The sequence below is a fragment of the Ceratotherium simum genome, chromosome 11, assembly GCF_057802395.1.
Source record: "Ceratotherium simum simum isolate JZ-2026a chromosome 11, ASM5780239v1, whole genome shotgun sequence".
Taxonomy (NCBI): Eukaryota; Metazoa; Chordata; class Mammalia; order Perissodactyla; family Rhinocerotidae; genus Ceratotherium; species Ceratotherium simum.
In genome coordinates this window covers 39,112,551-39,127,327 of record NC_141910.1, presented here as the reverse complement: position 1 = coordinate 39,127,327, position 14,777 = coordinate 39,112,551, and the positions used below count along the sequence as shown (strand labels likewise).

General features: G+C 38.2%; 1 protein-coding gene across 5 annotated transcripts in view; it reads left to right on the top strand.

Moving 5' to 3' along the window:
- Positions 1-14,777, top strand: part of PLEKHH2 (pleckstrin homology, MyTH4 and FERM domain containing H2) — a 105,002-nt gene that overhangs the window by 53,021 nt on the left and 37,204 nt on the right. For all 5 annotated transcript variants that reach the window (XM_087436833.1, XM_087436829.1, XM_087436830.1 and 2 more), the window contains 2 exons: positions 7,745-7,825; positions 12,250-12,429. In XM_087436833.1, coding sequence (XP_087292959.1) covers positions 7,745-7,825; positions 12,250-12,429 — 261 coding nt within the window. The remainder of the gene's footprint in view (positions 1-7,744; positions 7,826-12,249; positions 12,430-14,777) is intronic.

Below are 14,777 nucleotides of genomic sequence, written 5' to 3'. Positions count from 1 at the left end.
TGTTTACTCTTTATATATTTCATTAAATATTTTTGGATGAACAAATGAGTGAATGAATATTAAATGTTTTAAAAATATATATACATACACTTTGATCCAGCAATCTCAGCCCAAGAAATTTATGCTTAGACAATGGTCTTAGTTTCCAAAAGATTTAAGTATAAGGATGTCCATCACAGCGTGGCTTATTTTTTTCCCCTACTTTTAAAAAATGAGATATAATTAACATGTACTGAAATGCAGATCTTATGTGTAGAGTTTGATGAGTTGTGACAGATATTTACTGTCACGCTATCAAGATATAGAATATTACATTATCCCAGAAAGATTACTTGCATGGCATGGTTTATAACAGAGAAAAGTTGGAATTAACTTAGATGTAGAGTAGGGGATAGCTTAAATAAATATTTATATAATCAGATAATGCTTTACTTGCAGTCGTTTTAAATGTTGTAAAAGAATATTTAATTTTATAGAAATATGTTATGATGTATTACTGAGTGATAAAATAAGTAGAGTGCAGTATTAAATTATCCCATTTTTGTTAAACATATTCATAGAAAGATGTCTGAGTGGGAAATATACAAAGTTATATTGGTTATCTCTATGTGATTTGATTTTATTTTATTTATTTATTTTTTAAATTTTTTGTTTATTGCAGTAACATTGGTTTATAACATTGTAAAAATTTCAGGTGTACATCATTATACCTCTATTTCTGCATAGATTACATCATGTTCACCACCAAAATACTAATTACAACCCGTATGTGATTTTATTTTATTTTTGCTTAGTTCTGTTTTCTAACTTTTTTAGAATAAGTATTGATTTGTGCTAAGATAAATATTATTTTTAAATTTTAAAAAGTTCAATTGGTCACTTTTAGAAAATTACAATAAAATGTTTACACACAAAATATTACACATAAAAATAAGCTCTACATAATCATTCATCACTCATGTCCTTTGTTTATGTAAGAGGTGAAAAATTTAGATGTCAATGAGCTATGCCACCCTGTAATTTATACTTAACGTTAATGTGGGAATACAGGTGGGTGTTCTTCAGTAATATTGACAAAGACTGACCAGCTATTCTAAAAGTAAGAGAAAAAACTTGACCAATACATTCAACAAAGAGATGCACTGTGTTTTTCTTCCAAAATATTACGTTACCATGAAAATGTTTCTTCAGTTACTGATGGGTTAGAGAACTCCCTGGTATTGTGCAAATATGTATTTTTCCAGTGAACACAGTGCTACTTTAAATCACATTCTTACTATAATTCGTAATAACTAGTTGTCCTCCTATTTCAAAGATCATGTATATCAAACCCTTAGACTTGAAGGTGATCTCATGGCTAAGGGTTTGTTACTTCTCCTATAATTAGTTTTTTTGTTTGTTTGCTTGTTTTTAATTTATTGCCCTGGCTTGTCAATTTCTGCTCCTGTTACATTTCTGCTATTCCCTGCTTCCCATTTCACAATTGCATCTTAAAGAGTAAGCTGATGTGATTATCAGATGACTAAACCGTTAGGGTTTATAGACAGGATGCTAATTAGGTTTCCTTCCTACCATTTGTGAAGGCTTGTCCACCCCCGTATTTTCACCCTCACAGCCTTATAAGAGAAAAACTTCCCTCAGTTATTCTGAGTGACTTGTTCTGAGCCCACCTTCAGGCTACAATTTGAGATACTATAGAATGGTATTTGAATACTTAGGAGGGGAGGAGGCTTTTTCAAGTTGTCACATTGTTATTATTAAGTACAGAAATATGTAGGTAGATATTAAGAACCTGACTAATTTGGTTCTGGATATTCACTCTTGCAACTTTTCTTTTAATGCTTCAGAAGGACATTTTCTGTATAAAAATTCATTTATTTTAAAAACAAAAATTTGTTGAGCAGTTACCACATGCCAGCCAATGGGCTGAGGGATATGAAGATGAATAGGCCGCTGTCCCATCCCTCAGAGAGCCTCATATCTATTGGGGAAGCGACATAAGCATATTTATAATGATATGTATAAATACCTTATTGACATGCACAGCAAGGTCACAGAGAAACTTCATTTAGACTGTGGGATCAGGAACAACTTCTCAGGGAAGATTTACCTGTGCTGAGTCTTCAGGGAGGAGAAGGAATTAGTTACACCAAATGGAAATGGGCAGGGGAGGTATCTCAGGCTAGGAGACAGCATGAACAAAGGCACAGTATCTCAAAGCAGTGCCACCCATGCTAAGAGCAAGGCTTTTGGAGAAAAGACTGGAGGGACTCCATCTTAGAGGGTTTTTTTTTTGTCTTGTTAAGGACTTTGTTCTGCATCCTGAAGGTGATATGGAACCCTTCAGGGTTTGTAACAGGGGCGTGGGTATATTCATGTTGTTAACAGATTACTCTGCTGAGAGGAAGATGAATTTGTGGGAGGCAAGCTGGAGGTTCTAAGAACGGTTAGTGGAAGTGCTTCTCTTGAAGAGGATGAGGCTCTGAACTGGTCGTAGGGAAAGAGAGCAGAGGGTGAATTTAAATGATGGTAGGAGGTAAAATCTTCAGTTGGATTGATTGAATTCAGGGTTAGGAATTGGGAGAGAGAAGGATGGCTGGGTAAAAGATGGTCCCAGATAATAAGAGCTCAGGAAGGAGGAGCAGTTTTAGGATAATTAAAAGGTAATTTTGGAACTTGTCAATTTTTAGAGTTTGTGAAGAAGTTCAGCAGGCAGTGACAATACCAGTCTACATCAGAGAGGGCTAAATTGGAGAGAAGGATTTGGGGAATTGTTGACATACATGTGATAGTTAAATCCATGACAGAGAGAAATCACCCAGGAAAATGCATAGGGTGGGAAGAGCAGGGGACTGTTAATGGAACACGGGGGTTTCCAAAATTTGAGGGCACATAAAGGATGTATGAAGAGACCCTGGAGAGTAAGTCATAGAGGCCCAGGAGTGGAACGTTTGACAAGGGAATGAACAGCAGTGTCAGGTGTGGTAGAGTGCTCAGTGTGTTGAAGAGTAGAGGGGAGATGAGTAAGTGCAATATTTGAGTTTGAAGGACTGTCTACATTTCTGGCACATGAGAAAGAATAAAGCTGGAAGGGAACATGGTGTCAGGGGAGGCATTTTTTAGGATAGGAAAGGCGTACCTTGAGTTGATGAATTGAGAAGAAGCCAGGAGAGAGGAGAAGTGGAAGATGAAGAACAAAGTCCAGAAGAAGTGGGTGGGCGGGCATGGTGGGAAGGCACAGTGGAAGGGCTGCGCTGGTAGAAAGGTGAGGAAAGATGAATCTCTAAGTTTGGGGGGCATTGAGTGAGATCACGTCTAATGTCCAATGTTGTCTTGATGAAGATTACTCCATTAGACAAAGTTATTTCCTGAGAGTGGGGGAAAGGATTGAGAATAATCAGGAAAGGAAAATATACCCAAGAACAAATAGAAGGATTGATAAGTGTTACTAAGGGCCTGCCTGACTTTAGTGATTTGAGTTCACATTGGTTATTTTTCTCTAACATCTTCAGATGCCCAGAAATAGGAGCAGAGAATTACATTGTAGTGATGGCATTTTTTCTAACATTTTATGAGGTAAATTTTGAAATATGCAGGAAAGTCGAAAGAATATTTTACAGTGAACTCCCATATTCCCACCACCTAGATTCTACAATTAACATTTTGCTTGCTTTATACATATTTATCAAGGTCATGGTTTAAAATCAATGTTTTATTATGGGCATTTTCAAATACATGGGAAAGCAGAAGGAATAATAGGATGAACCCTCATATATTCATCACCCAGTTTTCAACAGTTATTAACTATGGCTAATGTTATTTCTTAAAACCTCCTATAACCTTCTCTCTCTTCCCACACTCTCCACTGAATTACTTAAAAGTAAGTGGAGATGAAGTTTTGTTGAGTGGATTTGTTAGAAGCATAGGAATGAGACATAATTACAGGCCTTGGAGCAAGAGTTATTTTGTGATCAAACATGGGATCCAAGGTTGGTGGAGAAGGAAGAGAGGCCAGGAGGGAACTGATAAACTGGAATAAATTGGAAGGATCAGGGGACTTAAAGTTTTGAAGGAGGTCAAAGAATAGGAACGGTGTGAGTAAGGAGAGAGGGAACTGAGAGGAGGTTGAAATCAGAAAGTAAAATGTAAATTTCAGAAGTGGAGCAGTTCTCAATGAAAAAAAGGGACTAGGTGTGGGGGAGAGGGTGGATGGCAAAAATGAAGGGATAGTGGGGCTGGCCCGGTGGCTTAGCGGTTAAGTACGCGTGCTCCGCTACTGGCAGCTCGGGTTTGGATCCCGGGAGTGCATCAATGCACTGCTTGTCCAGCCGTGCTGAGGCGGCGTCCCACATACAGCAACTAGAAGGATGTGCGACTATGACATACAGCTATCTACTGGGGCTTTGGGGAGAAAAAAGGGAAAAAGAGGCGGAGGATTGGCAATGGATGTTAGCTCAGGGCTGATCTTCCTCACCAAAAAAAAAAAAAAAAATGAAGGGATAGCAAAGGTTATTGGAAATCAAGAGAGCAAGGAGCTGTGAGTTAAGGATGTAGAGAGGCAGTGTAGCAAAAAGGCCAGGGCAAGAGCTTAGGAGCCAGACTGTGTGGGCACAAATCCTGGCTCTGACACTTGCCACTTGTGTGACCTTGAAGAGGTTACTTACAGGCTCTGGGCCTCAGAGTCCTCATCTGTAAAGTGGGGATAAGAATAGTGCCAACCTCACAGGGTGTTGGGAGGATTAAATGAATTATGTAAGCATGTAATGTGCTTTAGAACAGTGCCTGGCACATCATATACACTCCAAAAATACTAGCTATTATTATCACAAGAGTTTCACCTAGATATTGAAGTCAGCAAGGCTGGTGGCAGGATCTGTGGTGAAGGCTACAGGCATGAGAGTAGAGGCGAGGCGAGAAGAGCCTGGGAGCTTGTTTTGTGTGATGACAAAGGTTAATCAGCATATGGCATGCTGTTTGTCCTGAGAGTTTCAAACAGAACTGATATGAAGTGCCTTTGTTACAGATGCAAAGTAAAAAAATCATCTTTCGGTTATTTAGTTCGCCAAAGCCTTGAGGTTTGAGATTGCCTTTAAATCTTCATGAGGATTCTTCTAGTATAATTTGTTTTATTATGAGTTTTTCAGAATAAAGTCAGAGTTGTAAGAAATCCTAATATAATCAGATTTGCATATAAAGATACTCTGTTTTTAAAATACAGCTTTTACAGTGAATTGGAAAAGGTCTTCATTAATTTGTAGTTCTTCAAGGGCACTATTGTTCTATTTTAAAGATAAATCATTTCAAAAGGATACTCTCTCTAGCCAGAGGCATTATGCTCTGGTTTTGGTGAGACTCCTTTCTGGAGTTCATTTAAAAGAAGAGGCAAAAAAAACAGCTGCATAACACGAACTATTTAAAACTTCCAGGATATTTGTCTGTAAATATATCTTTCTAAATTTAATTAAACTGAAACATGTCTTGCCAAATGAAACGTTTTTTTGTTTTTCCTCAAGCAGCATTCTAAATCCGTCAAACTGTTACGTGTTGGAGTTATTTGCTTAAACCATAGCTTTGAAAGCCCAGAGGCTGGCTGCGTTTGCGGGTTTACACGAAACATGTGTTTTACTTCTCCTTATTCATAGTGAGGAAGGAAGCCTTTATTGAGTAATTACTATTGTCCTTTATTTACATTTTCCCCTTTGGTCATCACAACAGCCCCATGAGGTGTACAGTAATCCCTTGTTACCGACAGAAGCTGAGAGGTTAAGTCAGTTGCCTGAGGACATCCGTCTAGTGTGTGGTACAACGGGAATGTAAGCTTTGGTCCATTCGACCTCGGAATCCAGGCCTTTGCTGCTATAGTGACTTGCTTCCTGTAAAATCTATTATGGCAATAATTTATATTCTTCAATGTATTACCATCGGAACAGTCCATTTAAATGTAAGTCATTACAGGAGCCCTGCAAAATATGCGTGCCCCCCCTCACCCCCTACCCCTTCCCCAGTGACCTCGCCCCTCACTAGCTCGGTCTCAGACACACCGACACACACCATCTCAGGGCCTTGACGCTTCTGCTTCCTTTGCCCGGAGTGTTCTCTCAGATGACTGCATAGCTCATCTGCCTTTTTCAGGGCTTGACTCAGTGTCAGTGAGGCCTTCCTGAGTACCTTAGTTTAAATAGTAAAATATGCCCCCTTTCCCCAAGCACTTCTTTCTCCTTTTCTGCTTTATATTTCTCCTTAATATTTATCGCCGTGCGCAAGCATGACGACAGAATGTTGGGCTTTAGTTTTACTGGCGTGTCTTGATTTCCAGGCGGTGGGCCTCTCCAGACTGAAGCCCACTCTAACTGTTGCAGGAGAGGGCCTGGCCTCAAGGCAGAAGTTGGCAGGGCTGCCAAGGTAGTAGGATTATAGGGCAAGCTCAACCAGGGACCCCACATTCTAGGTCTGGGCAATAGGGCTTATGGTAAATCTTACTCATTGACAGGAATGGGGTTCTTGATGTTCTTCCAGTCTTGAGGATGTAGCTGGGACTGTCTGGAAAAGATCTTCAATGCCTGTATGTGGGCAGGACTAGGGCAGGGAGGAGCTCACAATAAGGATCTTCATAAAGCCATCAAATGGTGGTACGCACAATTTGAAAATTTTGGTAAAACGTCTTCCACAAAAAACGCATGTACATGTAAACTCTTGATGTTCTTATGAAGGTGTATAGCGAACTGCTGGGTTCATTGTCTGTCTTCCTCACAAGGCTGTGAGCTTCGTGAGGAGAGAAACTATGTTTTGTTCTTATCTGTATCCCCAGTACCTAGACTAGTTTCTGACTAGTCAAAGTCAAGAGCTAGATTCAAATTCTGTCTCCTGGGCCGGCCCCGTGGCTTAGCGGTTAAGTACACGCACTCCGCTACTGGCCGCCGGAGTTCAGAACCCGGCACGCGCTGATGCACTGCTTGTCCAGCCATGCTGAGGCTGTGTCCCACGTACAGCAACTAGAAGGATGTGCAACTATGACATACAACTATCTACTGGGGCTTTGGGGAGAAAAAGGGAAAAAAAGAGGATTGGCCATAGATGTTAGCTCAGGGCCAGTCCTCCTCAGCAAAAGAGGAGGATTGGCATGGATGTTAGCTCAGGGCTGATCTTCCGCACAAAAAAAAAAAAAAAAAATTCTGTCTCCGTCGCCTAACATAGTTCCTGACATAGGATGTGCTCAATACATAAAATAGCTTTTAATATTATTTTATTATTTTGTATGAATCCTTCTGGTGAAGGCATCAAATGTGTTCAATGTATGATTACTTCAGGAGACGGTATCAGATGTTTTGAATGAATGAATCTTTTACATTTTGGAAATTACTAGAATTCTTAGTTTTTAATCTGCTTATTTCTAACATTAAAGTGTTAACCCAGAGAGCTACAAGGTTATTGGAAATCTATAAAATATGGAAACTATGAAATATACTTACTTAGGAAACTGGCATCTTTGAATCCTCAGTCCTAGGCATAGTACTTGACATATAATAAACATTTGTTAAATGTTGAATGGTGAGCACCAAAGCAGAACAAGCCATGCTATACTATAACAGGTAAATTTTAAACAGCATTTGGACAGTCTAGTTGTAATATCACTTATACCTTGAGCAAACTTATACCTGTAGAGCTTTAAATAGAGTGTATAAACCATACTTTAAGGTGTCAGAGTTCTGAGCTACATTTGTAATTCTTTGAAATGTGATTTCAGGTAAAACATGGCTACTCCAAGAGAGTCTGGTGTACACTTATAGGAAAAACATTATATTATTTTCGTAGTCAAGAAGATAAGGTATGTATGTATTTTTAATATGCTAATTAGAGGATTTTTTGTTTGTTATGGCATGTTTTCCCTTTCACTCTTCTGTTGCTAGCAAAAACTTCAGAATTTTTGATATGGTTGAAATTTTGCATAAAATTTATTACTGAGGTAATCTCATACCTACAAGGGTCTTGATTCTTGATTATAAGCCTTAGCAACTTTTAATTAATGCATCTTCTAAGATCTAGAAAAGTCTTCCTCTACTCCACTCCCAACCATCACTTTCCCGTATTTTCCAGGTCTGACAGACTAGGTAAGGTTGAATGAAGAGAAGAGCAAGCCAGGAAGGAAGAGCTGGGGAGGGAAAAGAATCCCGTCCTGTTGCAGGCCCTCAGATCCTGAGATACGACTTATCTGTCCATCCATCTACCTATTTATATCCTGTTCTTTTTTTTTTTTTTTTTGGTGAGGAGGACCAGCCCTGAGCTAACATTCAATGCCAATCCTCCTCTTTTTTGCTGAGGAAGACTGGCCCTGGGCTAACATCCGTGCCCATCTTCCTCTACTTTATATGGGCCGCCGCCACAGCATGGCTCAACAAGCGGTGCATTGGTGCGCACCCGGGATCCGAACCGGCGAACCCCGGGCCGCCACAGCAGAGCACTTGCACCCAACCACTTGCATCACTGGGCTTGCCCCTGTTTGTTCATTTTTTAACTAATCTCCTCCCCAAAAGAACTTGAGTTGTCTTCATTTTCAGAATAAAAAGATGGGATATCTTCCAAAGGTGAAATGTGTGCCTAATTATCGTTATAGGTACTCCATGTCACCTTTGGATTACTGAAACTATAAAAATTGAACCAACATGGGCCGGGAGTACTTGCATAAAATAATGGTGTCAGCTCCACAGTATAGCAGCCAGTGGCTGATTACTGTGTTAGAGACTAAACTTCTTGATCCAGTGACCATGTGGGTCAGTTAGTATTTCTCTGTTCCATTTTCACAGACTGCGCTCTCAGTTCTGACTAGCTGTTTTTAAAATGCATGCCATTATTCTCAGTATTGCTCATGGGATGGGAATTAACATACTGCAGCCATGAAAAACGATACCTCTGAAGCATTGTGGGAAAATGCTCACATAAAAATGCTACATGAATGAGGACAATACAAAATTGTATATTCGGTATAATCCTAACTCAATTATCAGTCAGGAAAACAGAATCCACCCTATGTGTTCCAGGTATAACAGTTTTAATATAGAATAGGGACATGTTGCATAACTTTTAGAAAGGTTGAGGAAATAGAGGTCAGGGAAGCCACCACTGAAAATAAGTCGACACTGACATCTGAGCCCAAAGCACTAGGCAGCTAGTCCTCAGCAGTTTACTGGGAAGCCTCTGCACTCTCACATCAGCCCAGGCATCTGGCTGCAACTGTCTCAGGAGAGTAACGACTTCTCTCCCACCCTTACCTTCCGTATCTCATGCAGATTCTCTATAGGTGAACTGGAACTTGAAGCCATACAGGGAAGGGGATTCTGACAAATATAGTTCCTAATTTCTCTTCTGCAATTACAGGGAGACTTTAAAAGAGGGTGGTTGGGATGCTGAGTTTATAATTCTCAGTGTGGCTCATCTATGTAAAATATGCATAGTGTGAAGTTCAGAAAGAACTATACCAAGATGTTGAGTAATTATCTGCAATGGTAGAATTATGGGTGATTTTCTTTCTTCTTTTTTTTTATACCTTTCTATACTTACCAGGTTTCTATAATAAGCGTGTGTTTTATAAATAGAAAAATAATTTAAAATTTGCTAAGAGAGTAGAATTTAAATGTTCTCACCAAAAAGAATAATAATAATGATAGTAGAATAATAATTTAATAAAAATGGATAACATTGGTTGCAGAAGAAACAAGTCAGAAGAATGTGGATAGATGAGCAGAAATCAATTATAATTACTGGAAAAGTATTGAGAATGCATGTGAATCAGTCCAGGCCTACTTCGTTTTGTGCTATAGATGTTTCAGAAACAATTTGTTTTTAATCTCAATCAGTATCTTTTTTAAAATTCGGTCAAAACAGTTAAAAGCACTAGGTCTATTCACTGTTTATGGAGCCATGGTGAATCTTTTGGTAAAAGGAATAATCATCTTTAAATATTGGGGTGGATGGAACCTTGATTTTCATATGATTGGACGTACCTAAAGCTCACAATTGGGATAATATTGTCATACATTATCATAGTAGAATTAGTTTTCTTTATCCCGTTTTGTAAAGCTTGCTTTTTATTTATTAACGTGACTTTTCTGCCTTATACTTTTGCTTTTGTTTTACTTCCTTTCTTTTTCTGAAAGTATAGATAAGTTAATTTTGCATTTCTCCTTCAGAAGTAAATTTTCGTTATTCAGTGCCCAGAAGAGTGCTTTGCACATAGTAGCTACTCAGAAAATAATTGTTATTAATTTAATGGGGAAAAAGTCATATTTTCCATTTAATTAAATAAATTATCTACTATTAATCAGCTATTAAGCAGATAATATTGCATTTTAGATAAGATATCCAGGTAAGACCTCACTAAGAAGTTGATATTTTAATTGGGTTCTGAAGGAAGTAAAAGAGCAGCTATGTGGATATTTCAGGCAAGAGCATTCCAGGCAGAGGAGAGAACAAGTGCAAAGACCCTGAGGCAGGAGCATGCCTGGTGTGTTTAAGGAATAGAGAGAAGGTGAGTGTGACCAGACTGTAGTCCATTAGGAAGAGAATAATAGGAGATGAGGTCAGAGATGTAATGGGGACCAAATCACATGGGGCCTTATCATAGTGAGGACTTTTGCTTTTGTTCTGAGTAAGGTGAGAAGCCATTGGAGGTTTTTGAGCAGAGGAGTGACATGATCTAACCTATATCTACCAGGAACACTCCAGCCGCTGTCTGAAGGGAATAAGGAGGACACTAGTTAGGAGGCTATTACAGTAATCCAGCTGAGATCTGACTGTGGTTTAGTGGTGGCAGTGAAGGTGTGAGAAGTGACCAGATTCTGAAAGTCTTGCTGACAGGATTTGTTGACTGAAAAGTTATGGGATATGAGAGAAAGAAAAGGGTCAGTGATGATGCCAAGGTTTTTGGCCTAAACAGCTGGAAAGATAAAGTTGCCAACAACTGAGATGGGGAAGACTGGGCAGAGCACCTTGTGGTGGAGGACTTAGCAAGTTAAGTTTGAGATGCTATTAGACATCTAAGAAGAGACAGTGGGTCTGGAGTTATAAATTTGGGAGTAGCTAATAGATGCTGGTACTAAAGCCATGAACTTGAATGAGATCATCCAGGGAGTGAGTGTAGATGGGAAAAGGGTCCAAGCACTGAGCCCTGGGCCTGAGCCTGAAAATGTACGATGGTAAATGTCCTTGGAGTTAGAGTGAACATTTTCAGACTGCAGTTGCAAACCTCATCGAATATTTTAGAAGCTGTAAATCTGAAGCAGACTGTTTATTTTCCTGGAATAAATATACTTACTTAAAGCAAAAGTTTTAAAATAAATATGCTAAATATTCAACACAGCAGATACAATTGTTCTTGGTGGTAAAGGGTAGGTAAAATTTAATGTAAATCAGTTTTAGGAAGTTTTCTTACCCTTCTATTAAGATGGAAGAAATCATGACATTTTTTTGCGATATATTGTATATGTTCATAAATAGCCTCAGAACACTTCTCATTTCTTGAGGTTTAGGGCGATAGTGAATTACACTTTTTCACACCAGCTGTCTACCCTTGTTACTTTTTCTATGAATAGTATTGAGACTATAGCTACACTTGTTCTTTTGATCCAATAACTTAATCAAATCAATTCTGTGGGGAAAGAAAATGTCAAATGAATATTTTGACTGAATTACCTAATTGCTTGACTAGGTAATGGGTCATTTTAGTCCAATGAATAATCAGAACCACTATACGGAAGAATCTTCTTGCTTTCTCCTCAAAAGTTAAATGTCTAGGGGCCGGCCTGGTGGCGCAAGCAGTTAAGTGCTCGCGCTCCGCTGCGGTGGCCCCGGGGTTCGCTGGTTTGGATCCCAGGCGCACACCGACGCACCACTTGTCAAGCCATGCTGTGGCGGCATGCCCATATAAAGTGGTGGAAGGTGGGCACGGATGTTAGCCCAGGGCCAGTCTTCCTCAGCAAAAAGAGGAGGATTGGCAGATGTTAGCTCAGGGCTGATCTTCCTCACCAAAAAAAAAAAAGTTAAATGTCTAGTGTTCAAATTGCTCTTTTATATGACAGTTGGCATTTTGCTTGTGGCTACTACTTTTGTAACAATGTGCATAATTGAGTTGCCTTTAGGCATTCATTTTTTAAAAAGATATGCTACATAAAGGTAGGAATGAAAAGGACTATGAAAAATTTCAGCAGGAAAAGATTTAGAAAGTGCCTTCCTCACAATGACTAACATTTTCTTTAGTTTCCTTTAGGTCAGATCAAACTCTGGGAGGCTAAAGTTGAAGAGGTTGACAGATCCTGTGATTCAGATGAAGATTATGAAGCCAGTGGGCGAAGTCTGTTATCCACACATTACACCATCGTGATCCACCCCAAAGACCAAGGTCCCACTTACCTCCTAATTGGATCTAAGCATGAAAAGGTACATAAAGACTTATTGGTTGACTTTAATATTATTAAGTATTGGCAATAATTTTCAAATGAGCATAAATGCAATCAAAGATTTACTTACAAATGGTTGACTTTAATATTATTAAGTATTGGCAATAATTTTCAAATGAGCATAAATGCAATCAAAGATTTACTTACAAATATGTTAGACATAGTATTCTTTTAAAAATAATTTCATTTCTGATGTATTTCAAACACAGAAAATATAACAGACATTCTTTCTTGCTTAACAGATGTTAAATTTCACAGTATTTTTTATCAGTGAGAAATAAGTAACCATCTAAATGTTCAACAATAGGAAATGGATTAAATAAATATGATATGTCCATATCCTATAGCCTTTATATCTTTTCTATAAAGAATTTTTAGCAGTAAGGAATATTAGTAAAATTTAGAAATTCTAATCATCTATTTTTAATATAATTTCAACTATGTGAAAATATAATCTACATATCTATTTTAATAGACTGGAAAAAAAGGCAAGTAGTTATATTTGGGGAATAGAAAAATGGAGTATTTTCTTTTCTTTCTTTATTTTTTACGTACAGAAAGCTGTACATAATTAATGTATACAACTTGGTATGTTTGGAAATGATATGTACCCATGAAACCATCACTACAATCTATGCCATAAACCGGTCCATCACTTCCAAAAGTTTCCTCTTGACCTCTTTATTATTATTATTTTTGTATGTGTGTGATAAGAACACTTAACATAAGATTTACCATTTTAGTAAATTTTTAAGTATATAATACAGTATTATTAACTATAGGCACTGTGTTGTACAATAGATCTCTAAGACTAATTCATCTTGTATAACAAAAATTTTGTACCCTTTGACTAATACCTCCCTGTTTCCCCTTTCCCCCAGCTCCTGGAACCGCCATTCCTCTCTCTGCTCCTATGGGTTTGACTCTGAGATTCATCATATAAGTGGTTATTATGTAGTATTTGTCTTTCTGTGTCTGGCTTATTTCATTTAGCATAATGTCCTCTAGTTTCATCTATGTTGTCACAAATGGCAGGATTTCCTCCTTTTTTAAGACTGAGTAATATTCCATTATATATATATACCACATTTTCTTTTTCCGTTCATCCATCAATGGACACTTAAGTTGCTTCCATGTCTTGGCTTTGTAAATAATGCTGCAATGAACATGGAGGTGCATATATCTTTTTGACTTAGTGTTTTATGTATATTTGTATTATAAAGTTTCCTTCAAATATATACCCAGAAGTAGAATTGCTGGATCATATGGTAGTTCTATTTTTGATATTTTTAGGAACCTTCATACTGGTTTTCATAGTGTATGCACCAATTTACATTCCCACCAACAGTGTACGAGAGTTGCGTTTTCTCTACATCCTTGCCAACACTTATTTCTTTTTAATAATAGCTATTCTAACAGGTGTGAGGTGTTAACCTCATTGTGGTTTTTTTTTTTTTTTTAAAGATTTTATTTATTTATTTTCCCCCCAAAGCCCCAGTGGATAGTTGTACATCATAGCTGCACGTCCTTCTAGTTGCTGTGTGTGGGACGCGGCCTCAGCATGGCCGGAGAAGCAGTGTGTTGGTGCGCGCCCAGGATCTGAACCCGGGCTGCCAGCAGCAGAGCGCGCGCACTTAACCGCTAAGCCACAGGGCCGGCCCGTCATTGTGGTTTTGATTTGCATTTCCCTGATGATTAATGTTGAGTACCTTTTCATGTACCTGTTGGCCATCTGTATGTTTTTAGAAAAATGTCTATTCAGAACCTCTGTGCACTTTTTAATTAGATTGTTTGTCTTTTTGCTATTGAGTTGTATGAATTCTTTATATATTTTGGATTTTAACCCCTTATCACATATGATTTGTGAATTTTCTCCCATTTGGTGGGTTGCCTTTCATTTTGTTGATTGTCTCCTTAGCTGTGTAGAAGCTTGTTAGTTTGATGTAATCCCATTTGTCTATTTTTGCTTTTGTTGCCTGGGCTTTTGGTGTCGTATCTAAGAAATCATTGCTAAGGCCTATGTCCAGAAGGTTTTTCCCAATGTTTTCTTCTAGGAGTTTTATGGTTTCAGCTCTTATGTTTGAGTCTTTATTCTGTTTTGAGTTGATTTTTGTGTATGGTGTGAGATAAGGGTCCAATTTCATTCTTTTGCATGGGAATATCCAGTTTTTCCCAACACCATTAATTGAAAAGACTATCCCATCCCTATTGGGTATTCTCGGCATCCTTGTCAAAAATCAGTTGACCATATATGCATGGGCTCTCTATTCTGTTCCATTGTCTGTTTTTATGCCAGCACCATACTATTTTGATTAATGTAGCTTTGTA